Source organism: Oncorhynchus masou, unplaced genomic scaffold (genome assembly GCF_036934945.1).
Source record: "Oncorhynchus masou masou isolate Uvic2021 unplaced genomic scaffold, UVic_Omas_1.1 unplaced_scaffold_1433, whole genome shotgun sequence".
In the NCBI taxonomy this organism is placed as follows: Eukaryota; Metazoa; Chordata; class Actinopteri; order Salmoniformes; family Salmonidae; genus Oncorhynchus; species Oncorhynchus masou.
The window spans coordinates 47,058-60,049 of NW_027004292.1; the positions used below are offsets into that span (position 1 = coordinate 47,058).

Below are 12,992 nucleotides of genomic sequence, written 5' to 3' on the forward strand. Positions count from 1 at the left end.
GTGAGGCTTTGGCTTGAGAGGAAAGGAGAAGGCAAGTGGTGATCACTAAGCATCTAAAGGTAGGTTTTCAGTCCTTCTTCTAACAGTTTCATTGGAGGAAACTCATCATTTCTACTAAGACTGTGCACCAATGTCTAACTGACCATGTACTTTGTGACAGAAGGACGTGCAGGGATGAGACTCATGGACCACAGCGTGCTGAAATGTTGTCTCTTCTCTCTACTCTTGCTAACAGGTAAGACATTGGGCTCCATTTTACTCTTCTTAAAACAGGCACAGATTACACTAGACGAATATCGTCTTTCTCGTTCCTACTAGCAGATTTTAAGTAAACATTGCGAAACACGCATTTCAAATGGTTAACGCAAGCTGAAATATTCAAAACATGTTTAAAATTGCCTCGTCCCATTTTGACGCACTGCTTGGGCTGCGTGTGAAAAATGCAGCACATTGCCTTTCAAACAGAGTATCTTGCTAAAGTCATGAAAACAATTAGAATTAAAATATTCAAATACATTTAAGTGTATTGAAGCTCTATAACATGTTGCACTAAAAGCTGGCAATATAGTATGTTGTTTGATCTAAACATGGTACTCTTATCTCTAGTCCATTATCACTCCAATATAACTGATTTGGAGTACCAGGTTTAGATCACTTTTCAGACGTATTGAGTCACTACTATGAAGCCATCAGAAATATTCTAAATGGGGAGATGGGGAAACTCCATTTGATTCGTATTAACGTGTACAATTTCCACGCGTTGTCAATTAGCCGCACAGTGTATTCTGGGTAAATATGGGACAAGGAGCGCACTCCTTCAATGAGCGAATGAGTCAATTGAGCGCTAGCTCAAAAACCCAAGATTAGCATGAATTACACGGGGGAAAAAGCACAACATTAGAAATATATTCAGAGATCTGTATCTTGTTTACCTAGTTTTTTTAATTTGTGACATTACTTACTTAAGAAAATAAACAGGTTATGCGTCTGGGAACTAACTTTCTACAAGGGATTTCGGGGTGATTAGTTTAACAACTGCTTGAGACAACATATGACAACGTGAACGCGATTGTCAATGAGCGGAGCGTTATACGTTATCCATTAATTGACCAATGAGATTCCTATCTCTTCATTTCTTAAAGTATTTATGCTACCATGAAGCAAGGCAACAACCTTATCCAATTGAATTTAGATTAAGTTTTTTATTTATTGTACTGTGGTTGTTAAAATATTGGAAGGCATCATTGGTTCCTAGAAAACCGCTATATAAATCCAATGTATTATTCTGAAATGAAATACCTGTCTCTGGTTCCACAGTGTCTGCAGCAGACCCTCCATCCAATGCAGCCATTTTTGCTAGTGAAATGACTCCAGGCAAAGCACCCAATACATCCAACACAGCCAGTGCAAACCAACCTTCCAACACAGCCAGTACAAACCAACCATTCAACACAGCCAGTACAAACCAACCATCCAACACAGCCACTTCATCCAGTGCAACGACACCCTCCTGTACGACACGTCGATGTCTGGCCAGCATGCTGATTGCGAAAGAAGCTCTGAGTCAGCCACAGTCTCCATCATGCATCTCAAATATCAGTGTGCCGTTAATAGTGTATGAAACTCTGTCTGTCGTAAGTCACTTTCTGTTCCTTTTGAGTTTTGTACAATGTGATGAGTTTCAGAGAACTTATTGACAGATATATAATTATGTGATGATTAATTATAATTATGAAAGGGCATTCTAAAATGGATATTAAAACCAGCTAACGGGAGAGTTGAAAAATATATTGTGCCAGTTGGAAAATAAATTAGGACACCTTGCAATCATGATGCATTATGTGCCTACACATGCAGACCGTACTTGCTACAAAGTTACAAAAAGCTAAACCAACAACCACACAAACCGAAATTGGATACATTGTAAACGCAGGTACAACAGAGAAAAACGTCGCTAGCAATCATTGATTTGTTTTTGCAGACTTTTTTGAGCATCTGATGACCTAATGTGGTGAGTAATGAACATACAATTTTGCAGCTTTGATTTAGGTTCACAGATTTGCTAGCTTCTAGCCTAGTGTTTGATATGTAATACAATCTTCTCGTAATGAAGTGTCGAGCGTCCTGACGGGAAGGCAAACTTTAGCTATGCCAGGCAAAATCAGGCATGACGAGCTCACTGTTATGGATGTCTCCAAATGAATGTCAATAGAAAAAAATCTTAAACATCTACTTTGCTGTTATTCTGACTGCAGAGATTGTGCCACTGTTAGCCATACCCTGTTGGCTAACTAGCAAGAAAGGGACAAAAACAGTGGTGTAAAGTAAACATACTTTGAAGTACTTAAGTCTTTTTTTTGCGGTCTCTTTACTATTTCTGAAAACGTCACTACATTCCTACAGAAAATACAAATAATAATAAAATTAACGTTTTACTCCATTTTCCTTGACACCCAAAAGTACTCGTTATATGTTGAATGCTTAGCGGGACAGGAAAATGGTCCAATTCACTCACTTATTGAGAGAACACATCCCTACTGCCTCTGATCTGGCAGACTCACTAAACACAAATGCTCCGTTTGTAAATGATGTCTTAGTGTTGGAGTGTGTCCCTGGCTGTCCATCCATTTTAAAAACAAGACAATCTGCTTTGCTTAATAAGGAATCTATTTATACTTTCACTTTTGATACTTAAGTATATTTTTTAGCAAATTACATTTACTTTTGATACTTAAATATATTTAGAACCAAATACTTTGACTCTTACTCAAGTAATATTTTACTGGGTGACTTTTACTTGAGTAAAGTATACCTTAGTAGAAAGTTACTCAAGTATGACTATTGAGTACTTTTTCCACCACTGCAAAAACGTTGGCAGCGAGCACAATAGAACGCGTCCATAAATATCTAACTAATCGAACGAACGACTGGGTCTCCAGCAACAAAAATGTGAATGTATGAATTATCTTTATGAAAATATTAACAAACATTTTTATGTCTAGCAGTAAATGTGTGCTTTAGTATTTTCTTTGGCAACTGTGGGATAAACTCCTCAGTTATGTACATTACCATGGAAAAATAAACTGCAAAGGGCCGCGTCGTCCATTATTTCCAAGGTAATCATCATCTTCTCAGATATAATGGCGGTCTGCAAACCAACGTTAAAGGTGCATGCCGCCACCTACTGTGCTGGAGTGTGAGGTCAATCACGGTTTACAACATTTCTAAATCATCCTACCAAAATTTAGTACTTCTGTGAAAAAAGAGAGCCCTACTAACTTCTAATAGACCCTCTCTCATCCCCCAAATCCCCCCCCCAACGATTCTACACTTCCATCTGTCCCTCTCTTCAACATACTTACAATATAACACATTGTTCCACCATTTCTTTCCAAGGGAATGTTCAGAACTTTGGCATTTATCCCTTATTATCTTCTAAATAGGACACAAAAGATCTCCGCTTCGAGAGTCATCTCCAAGTCATGTTGGTAAGTACACATAAAACAAAATCCAAAAACGTTCAAGTAAATGTGACATTTTGTAATACCACTCATTATGATTATACACTACAGTCTTGGGAAGACCCTGACTTGTCATGGAACACATCAGTCTATCATCATGATATGGTGGTCCTGCCTGTCAGCAAAATCTGGACTCCTGAACTCCATGTGACTAATGGGTGAGTCCACTTACAACAGAATACAATAACCTACCAGTAAGTTATATTTAATTTATTCTTGATTCCTTTTATAACATGATCTTCTAAATAGTGAGTAAAACATCTACAGAAATTAAATAGAGACACAGTATTTATTTTTGGAGTGGCCAAATGTTTAGTTGTGACAGTTTTAGTAGATCAATTCTCAGTCTGTTCTTAACTTCTCATGTCTAAAGAGTGCAAACAATAATGAAGCACGGCAACAAGGATTTACTGGTGCACAGCAACGGGACTATAGAGCACATGGTCATCATGAACACTGTGGTGGGCTGTGAGGTCAATCTGTACAACTACCCCTTCGCTTCAGATTTCTGCCCCATCGCCATCAACGTATGGGCACTTAAAGGTAAGTGCATCATTTCAATCCTCATTCTGTCTGCTAATCAGCTATTACGCACTATTACTTACCAAAGATCTTATTAAAAACAAGATGTTACCAAAAACAACTAAAATGTCATTTTTAAAATCTGTATAGCCTACTGCAATTCCATATATGATGCAATTCAGTTTGTCATCTTTGGAGTTTTATATGCTCCCTGACTGTCCTCCCTACCAATGATGTACAGTGCCTTCAGAAATTATTTTATACCCCTTGACTTATTCCACATTTTGTTGTTATGGCCTGAATTCAAAATTATTAAATATATTGTTTCTCTCACCCATCTACACACAATGCCCCATAATGACAAAGTGAGGAAGTCTTTAGAAATGTTAGCATATTTATAAAAAATAAAATACAGAAATCGAATTTACATAATTATTCACACCCCTTTCCTATGACACTACAAATTGAGCTCAGGTGCATCCAACTTTCTTTGATCATCCTTGATATGTCACTATCCACCTGTCTATGTAAGGTCCCACAGTTGACAGTGCATGTCAGAGCAGAAATTATACCATAAGGTCCTAGGAACTGTCCGTAGATCTCCGGGAATTGTGATGAGGCATGTCTGGGGAAGGGTATAAAATCATTTCTAGAGTGTTGAAAGTTTCCAAGAGTACAGTGGTCAACATCATTGGGGGGAAAAAAATATGGAACTACCCAGACTCTGCCTAGAGCTGGCTGTCAAATCAAACTGAGAAACCGGGCAAGAAGGACCTTGGTCAGGGAGGTAACCAAGAACTCAATGACCACTCTGATAGAACTACAGAGTTCCTTGGCTGAGATGGGAGAACCTGCCAGAAGGACAACCGTCTCTACAGCACTCCACTACAGAGGGGCCAGACAGAAGGACAACCGTCTCTACAGCACTCCACTAACCTCCTTGGCTGAGATGGGAGAACCTGGGCCAGACAGAAGGACAACCGTCTCTACAGCACTCCACTAACCTGGGCTTTATAGGAGAGTGGCCAGACAGAAGGACAACCGTCTCTACAGCACTCCACTAACCTGGGCTTTATAGGAGAGTGGCCAGACAGAAGCCTCTCCTGAGAAAAAGGAGCATGACGGCACGTCTGGAGTTTACAAAAAGGCACTACGAAAGACTCAAGAGCATAAGTCAAAAATATTCTGTGGTCTGATGAGACAAAAATTGAACTATTTGGCCTGAATACAAACCACTATGTCTGGAGAAAACCAGGCACAGCTCATCACCCTCTAACGCCATCCCTACCCTGTTGAGCAGCAGGGATTGAGAGACTGGATAGAGAGAGAACATTGAATGGAGCCAAATACATCCTCGATGAGCACCTGCTTCAGAGTACAAACGACGTTAGACTGGGGGTGAATACTTGCAGCCAAAGCAACGATGGAATGGCTTCAGAACAAGAATGTGAAAGTCCCTGAGTGGCCCAGTCAAAGCCCATACTTGAATCTCATTGAAAAAAAGTTAAATTGCTGTTCATCGCCACTCCCCATCTAACTTGAAAATCTGCAGGGAAAAATGGGAGAAAATCACCAAAATTCAGATGTGCAACACAACCAAGATGTGTAACACATTTATTTTTAGAATAAATCAAGGGGTATATAAACCCTGGATTGCCGATGCTATGTAATGGCCATTGAGGCTTTGAAGCCACTCCCTAGTAGGAGCAGTGCTCCATAGGAATGAATGTAATTCTACCATATTTCAATGAAATGTTTCAAGGACAAAATTACATGTAAGTATTGTTGTTATTGTGGTGACAGTAACATTTGTAATTCCCCAAAAATTATACTTTAAAACTCCCCTAAAGTCTATGCCCACGACCCTGAGGAAATCGAATTAGCATAATAATCCCCATAAAAATCTGTCAATTTAAGATATCTGTTTTTCGCATGAAATGCGTTTCAATCCACTGCGCCTGCCAATATCGCCCTTCCGCATCTGCGATGAAAGGTGCCAGAGCTAGGGCGGTGTTTATCAGACCATGAGACATCCCGAAAATCGGTCTTCTCACAAAAATGTCTGTAGAGTCCATATGGTTTGGCCTACAAACTATTAAGATGAGACTCTCAGGAATATGACGGTTCTCTCCGTTTTGCTCTATGACCCCCACAACAGTCACAGGACTGGTCTGAAGTCAGTACAGCCGATATGCCAACTTCTGTCTGTAGCATCCCAAAAGTTTGGGCTACACACTATGACCCTTCTATGGAAAGGTGAGTCTCTCACAAGCCTAGATTAAGTTTATTTTTTTAATGTATGCAAGAATATATGGAGATAGTATTTAACCCAATTATTTTAGGCACTACACTATCTGTGTAACCATGTATGAAGCTGTTATTCAAGGTGTTTCTATGGAGTCTGTAAAATAATAAATGTAGCAAAAACAAATGTAGACATTAATAAATGCTTCCAAAAAAATACAATGATTGGGGGGTGCCAAGATGGAGGCACGGTGGTTCAACACAGCGCCCCCCCATCAGTCATCTACTGTACAGTATATATACATCATTGTCCCTTCCAGGTTTGTGGTAACAGAGGTGTGTTTGGGCCGGTGTAGCATGGTGCAGACCCAATTGGCCTTTTGGGCTGGACACAGTGAATATTAGGGGTGTAATGGTTCAAACATTTTGATTTGGTTCAGTCCTCAATTTTTTTTGCTCAATTTTCAGGAGGGGAAAAAAATGACCATTATACCATCCTGTGTAAATTAAATAAGGTAAATTAATAAGTTAAGCACGAATAAGAATTATATAAACACCATAACAAATGCAAGCTTTTATGTGTTGTATAGTTCACGTCAGAGTGAAATAGACAGATACTGAGGTGAATGGTTTTAGCAGCACTGCATGACGATAGACATGAGAACTGGGGGTGTTATAAAAGAGCATCCGGTGGAAGACAAACACTATGTTCTGAGCGGTATGAAACACCATGAGAGGAGGCAGTGTCTTATTAGTGTGTATGCTGAAAGCAAGAACACTCTAGAAATCCATATTCTTATTCGATTACTCCTTAAGCTTTAGCCTTATTGGGGAAGTTCATGATTTTACAACTTGATGTTAGATGGTTCCTCACCCTGAAAGAGTCTATGGGCCTGGAGAAACATTAACCCATGGTTCAGTTCTCTCTGAACAACAACTACTAACTTTAGCCACCGCTAACAAAAAAAAATCAATGGGAGTGATTGGGGCAATTGTCAACATTTCATGGCCAAATCAACCATGTTTAGTTTGATGTTACTTAATGGTGATTTGGACACTTGTTTTTATTTTATTGCATTTTGCAAATTGTGGCACTCTCTGAGACCCCACGCTAACAAAGGATATGGCTGCAAGAATGAATCAAAGTGAGGTTGTTTCACCAAAGTGGCTCTGAGATACAGTGCCTTGCGAAAGTATTCGGCCCCCTTGAACTTTGCGACCTTTTGTCACATTTCAGGCTTCAAACAAAGATATAAAACTGTATTTTTTGTGAAGAATCAACAACAAGTGGGACACAAGCATGAAGTGGAATGACATTTATTGGATATTTCAAACTTTTTTAACAAATCAAAAACTGAAAAATTGGGCGTGCAAAATTATTCAGCCCCCTTAAGTTAATACTTTGTAGCGCCACCTTTTGCTTCGATTACAGCACAAATCTGGCTTTTATGGAAGAGTGGCAAGAAGAAAGCCATTTCTTAAAGATATCCATAAAAAGTGTTGTTTAAAGTTTGCCACAAGCCACCTGGGAGACACACCAAACATGTGGAAGAAGGTGCTCTGGTCAGATGAAACCAAAATTGAACTTTTTGGCAACAATGCAAAACGTTATGTTTGGCGTAAAAGCAACACAGCTCATCACCCTGACCACACCATCCCCACTGTCAAACATGGTGGTGGCAGCATCATGGTTTGGGCCTGCTTTTCTTCAGCAGGGACAGGGAAGATGGTTAAAATTGATGGGAAGATGGATGGAGCCAAATACAGGACCATTCTGGAAGAGAACCTGATGGAGTCTGCAAAAGACCTGAGACTGGGATGGAGATTTGTCTTCCAACAAGACAATGATCCAAAACATAAAGCAAAATCTACAATGGAATGGTTCAAAAATAAACATATCCAGGTGTTAGAATGGCCAAGTCAAAGTCCAGACCTGAATCCAATCGAGAATCTGTGGAAAGAACTGAAAACTGCTGTTCACAAATGCTCTCCACCCAACCTCACTGAGCTCGAGCTGTTTTGCAAGGAGGAATGGGAAAACATTTCAGTCTCTCGATGTGCAAAACTGATAGACACATACCCCAAGCGACTTACAGCTGTAATCGAAGCAAAAGGTGGCGCTACAAAGTAGTAGAATACAGGCCAAATACTTTCGCAAGGCACTGTATGTGTTACAGTAGGCTACCACCACTGAAGTATTATAGATTTTGTTTTGATTATTTCAACAACAAAAAAATTAAGTTAAAAAAAAATTGGTCATTTTTCCATCCCTTCTGAGTCATATCAAGAAATGAACCGAACAAAAAATGTAAATCTTTACACCCCTAAAACAACAGATTTTTAGGGATGTGAAGCTACGTACGGTATGATCTTTGAATGACTGAACTAGTATCAAATATCTGCCTTTCCAGGATGTGGCATGTTCCTGAACTTTGGGAAAGTGAGCACAACTAGTGCAAACCGTGGAGACTGGCTAACCGAGGAGGTGGAACTCAACACTAAAGGAGGCAGAGATGATCGCAACTATCTATGGGTTAGTGAGAGCTTCTGGTGATTTCAGTAGTTTATGTGGGATATGTAAAGATACTTTACTATATCTATGGGTTAGTGAGAGCTCCTGGTGATTTCAGTAGTTTATGTGGGACATGTAAAGATACTTTACTATATCTATGGGTTAGTGAGAGCTCCTGGTGATTTCAGTAGTTTATGTGGGACATGTAAAGATACTTTACTATATCTATGGGTTAGTGAGAGCTCCTGGTGATTTCAGTAGTTTATGTGGGACATGTAAAGATACTTTACTATATCTATGGGTTAGTGAGAGCTCCTGGTGATTTCAGTAGTTTATGTGGGACATGTAAAGATACTTTACTATATCTATGGGTTAGTGAGAGCTCCTGGTGATTTCAGTAGTTTATGTGGGACATGTAAAGATACTTTACTATATCTATGGGTTAGTGAGAGCTCCTGGTGATTTCAGTAGTTTATGTGGGACATGTAAAGATACTTTACTATATCTATGGGTTAGTGAGAGCTCCTGGTGATTTCAGTAGTTTATGTGGGACATGTAAAGATACTTTACTATATCTATGGGTTAGTGAGAGCTCCTGGTGATTTCAGTAGTTTATGTGGGACATGTAAAGATACTTTACTATATCTATGGGTTAGTGAGAGCTCCTGGTGATTTCAGTAGTTTATGTGGGACATGTAAAGATACTTTACTATATCTATGGGTTAGTGCGAGCCCCTGGTGATTTCAGTAGTTTATGTGGGACATGTAGAGTAAAGTATCTTTATCTATGGGTTAGTGATAGCTCCTGGTGATTTCAGTTGTTGTTGGGACATGTAAAGATACTTTACTCTATCTATTTTTAAGGGCAGAGTTTAAACAACAATTACACAGAGAAAAATACAATACACTTAAATAAAAATGTATCTGATGGTTTTTATACCTTTCATAAGTAGTGTTCCGTTGAGATAAATGCACGTCCCAGGCAGTGTGTGGTGTAGATCCGCAAATGCACGTCCCAGGCAGTGTATGGTGTAGATCCGCAAATGCACGTCCCAGGCAGTGTATGGTGTAGATCCGCAAATGCACGTCCCAGGCTGTGTGTGGTGTAGATCCGCAAATGCACGTCCCAGGCAGTGTGTGGTGTAGATCCGCAAATGCACGTCCCAGGCAGTGTGTGGTGTAGATCCGCAAATGCACGTCCCAGGCTGTGTATGGTGTAGATCCGCAAATGCACGTCCCAGGCTGTGTGTGGTGTAGATCCGCAAATGCACGTCCCAGGCTGTGTGTGGTGTAGATCCGCAAATGCACGTCCCAGGCAGTGTATGGTGTAGATCCGCAAATGCACGTCCCAGGCAGTGTGTGGTGTAGATCCGCAAATGCACGTCCCAGGCTGTGTGTGGTGTAGATCCAGCTACATGTCACAATTCCAAATAAATTAAAAAGATGAGCACCATGTCATTTCCAAATTCGCAGTGTGTTTCTTTTCCCATTAATTGGGGTTAAGGCATAATTGGATCTGCACAACCGATGGTGAAGGATGTGGACTCATTGACATAAGGCTTCTTTTGAGTTCTGAAAACATCTGACAAAGTCTGATTTTGGAATGTAATGCTCTTCCCTTTCAATTTTAAACAAATGCTATACGTTTTAGACGCAAGAACTCGAAAAACAAATGATTTCTCTCTGGCCTACCCATCTGTCTTCACAGGTGTCGCTGAAAATGCGGTCTGAAAACCCGTTTCTGTCCCTGGTCCTGCCCAGTATACTGATCATTGTGGCAGATGTGGTGAGCTTCTCCCTGCCACTGGGAGGGGGCGAGCGTATCTCATTCAAGGTTACACTGGTTCTCAGCTTCATCATGTTCCTCATCATCCTCAACGACCTACTGCCTGGAGGAGGCCAGTGCAGCCCCATCATCCGTGAGTATCCTGTGTGTAATGCACCAGAATGAAACAGCATTTTGTTATAAACGGTGTGTATGTAACAGAGTTAAGAATGGTCCATAAGCTTATTTCACAGCTAGCTTGAAATGTCGCCAAGGGAGCTATCGAATTTGACATTTTTCTGCAGCTCAATAGTTTGGTATGTTTTCAATTTGGTAGCAGTGATCCTGAACAGCAACAGTGATCCTAGTGATCCGTTGGGTGCAGAGTTTCACTATTTCCAGCCCGGTATGTTACAGGGACAGTAAAGAAAGATATACTGGTAGCAACACACTGATGTCGGTTTCATGTATACAGGACCTCTCTGCCACCATATAACTCACACATCTCTCTCGTTGTTCTCCATAGGAAAGCACTTCTGTTTCTGTTTGGTCATCCTGGTGTTGAGCACGTTGCAGTCTATGGTGCTCACACGCCTGGCTAAGTGTGGCACTCTCTGGCCCTGCAGCCTCTCCAAGTCCAAAGACTCACTGCTTAAAGACACAGACAATGAAGAGGGTAAACTTTCTCATTATTCTGTCATCTCAGTTATCCACAGAGCAAGATATATTTTCATGGTTTCCAAAGACATTAACAAAACGTCCTTATACAACCATTTTATAACCTGACCATGAAGTCATGATGACGTTACTGCAACCAGTTTTACTGGGTACCCTATAAATTACTTTCATCATAAACTAGTCAAGTTGTATTAAATGCTCAACCTTTTTCTTATCCTTTAGCTGCAGTTAAAGCATGCAGCATCTTCCCAGCATCTCTTCTTGTTAGCATCATTTGTCTGGCGTTTACGCTGGTCGGGACAGCTGCTCCATTTGATATTTCATCTGTCACTGAAAACTGTCATTTTACAGAAAGGTCAATAATTTTTACATCTTTATTTAATCATGTTATATTAATAATAGGTTATCCTTTTCTCTCCTTTACTTTGTCTAGAATCCAAGTCTGATATTAACGTCTCAGAGGAAGAGAAGAATACAGCCCTCCAGAAGGTGGTGAAGTTTCTCAACAAAATGGCTGCACAAGACCAGAAAAATGCTATACACCATCGCTTTGCCAACAAAGTGGACTTGATCTGTTTCTGTATCTATCTCACCGTCCTCATTGTTTATGCAGTCGTCATTTTATATTTCTCCTTTGGTTCTCGATGTAAGATCAACCAATTAGATTTCTGGTCATAAATTCTTTATTTGCTTTTAACAACCATCATTTTAAAAAATATTGGTGTATTCAGAAATTTTGCAAGCACAAACAAAAAGCTAGTTGTTTTGAGTTTCTGGGTAAAATAAATAGATGTGTTTATTCTTAAGTAGGGCTTTAACAATATTTATTTAAACATGTTTAGAACTAGACAGTCATATGTGTAATAATACATTTAGTAATTAGGGCTCTAATGAATACATATAATGGGGACTGTAGTGCTATAATCCCCCAGAATAGAGGCCTAGAACTCTAATGAATACATGTAATGGGGACTGTAGTGCTATAATCCCCCAGAATAGAGGCCTAGAACTCTAATGAATACATGTAATGGGGACTGTAGTGATATAATCCCCCAGAATAGAGGCCTAGAACTCTAATGAATACATGTAATGGGGACTGAAGCTGTAATATTAGTAGTGTGGAAACAAATCAACAGTGTGTTATTTCCTATAGAGGCAGTGTGATGACCTTATATTATCCCCTATCTAAGCAGGTTCTCAACCTCAGGCTGAGATATCAAATAGTCTCTCGATCATCTCCTCCACCTGCGCTGGGCTGTATTTGTGGTATCTCTCAGGGTGTTTGGAGAAGTCATGGTCACATCTGTGTAAAGTACAGGACCATAATAAATGAATATCACTGTACCAGCGTTCTGTATGAAATTCTTACTGCACATCAATATTGAACAGTGCTGAATAAAAGAACCCGTGTCTTGTACCGAACATACATGTGACATCCCAGTTTCACCTACAATATTTGAAAAGCATCAGTTATCCAACCACCTTATGTGTGCTGAATTCCAAATGGACCCCCTACTCCCTAGCCACCCTTGCACATCTAAGAGGATTGGATAGGTAGAAGCAATTCGACAACATTTTCACTAGGCCAATCAGAAGGCAAGATGAAGGTATTACCATAATGCTTGTATCCATCCAATCCGCTCAGATCTACAGGAGTAGTTGGGGAGTAGGGGCTGGTGAATAGGGTCTAGTGAATATGGAGTAGGGGCTAGAGAGTAAGAGCTAGGAAATAGTGAGTAAGGGCTATGAA

At 40.0% G+C, this 12,992-nt stretch overlaps 2 protein-coding genes across 4 annotated transcripts in view; one reads left to right on the forward strand and one right to left on the reverse strand.

Moving 5' to 3' along the window:
- Positions 1 to 12,983, forward strand: LOC135530823 (5-hydroxytryptamine receptor 3A-like). Of its 3 annotated transcripts, none has more exons than XM_064958997.1 (10): positions 1 to 59; positions 161 to 235; positions 1,318 to 1,634; positions 3,444 to 3,488; positions 3,573 to 3,679; positions 3,895 to 4,064; positions 8,699 to 8,820; positions 10,508 to 10,718; positions 11,091 to 11,240; positions 11,703 to 12,983. In XM_064958997.1, exons 2-10 carry the CDS (start codon positions 175 to 177, stop codon positions 11,918 to 11,920), a joined length of 1,401 nt encoding a protein of 466 aa, XP_064815069.1. In that variant the 5' UTR covers positions 1 to 59; positions 161 to 174; the 3' UTR covers positions 11,921 to 12,983. The 3 variants fall into 3 exon arrangements, with proteins under 3 accessions (XP_064815069.1, XP_064815067.1, XP_064815068.1); XM_064958995.1 differs by having other exon boundaries at positions 11,676 to 12,981; XM_064958996.1 differs by having other exon boundaries at positions 2 to 59; positions 164 to 235; positions 11,676 to 12,982.
- The window catches only part of LOC135530822 (exocyst complex component 7-like), a 20,026-nt gene continuing 19,479 nt past the window's right edge, over positions 12,446 to 12,992 (reverse strand). Inside the window, exon 19 of the mRNA XM_064958994.1 lies at positions 12,446 to 12,540. Within this exon, the coding sequence (XP_064815066.1) occupies positions 12,446 to 12,540 (95 nt within the window). The remainder of the gene's footprint in view (positions 12,541 to 12,992) is intronic.

Excerpts from the sequence above, each read along its gene's own strand:
- LOC135530823 (XM_064958995.1), top strand. The coding sequence starts at position 175 with ATGAGACTCATGGACCACAGCGTGCTGAAATGTTGTCTCTTCTCTCTA. Across the intron at positions 10,719-11,090 it reads CCAGTGCAGCCCCATCATCC|GAAAGCACTTCTGTTTCTGT; the intron begins GTGAGTATCCTG and ends TGTTCTCCATAG. Across the intron at positions 11,241-11,675 it reads AGACACAGACAATGAAGAGG|AATCCAAGTCTGATATTAAC; the intron begins GTAAACTTTCTC and ends TACTTTGTCTAG.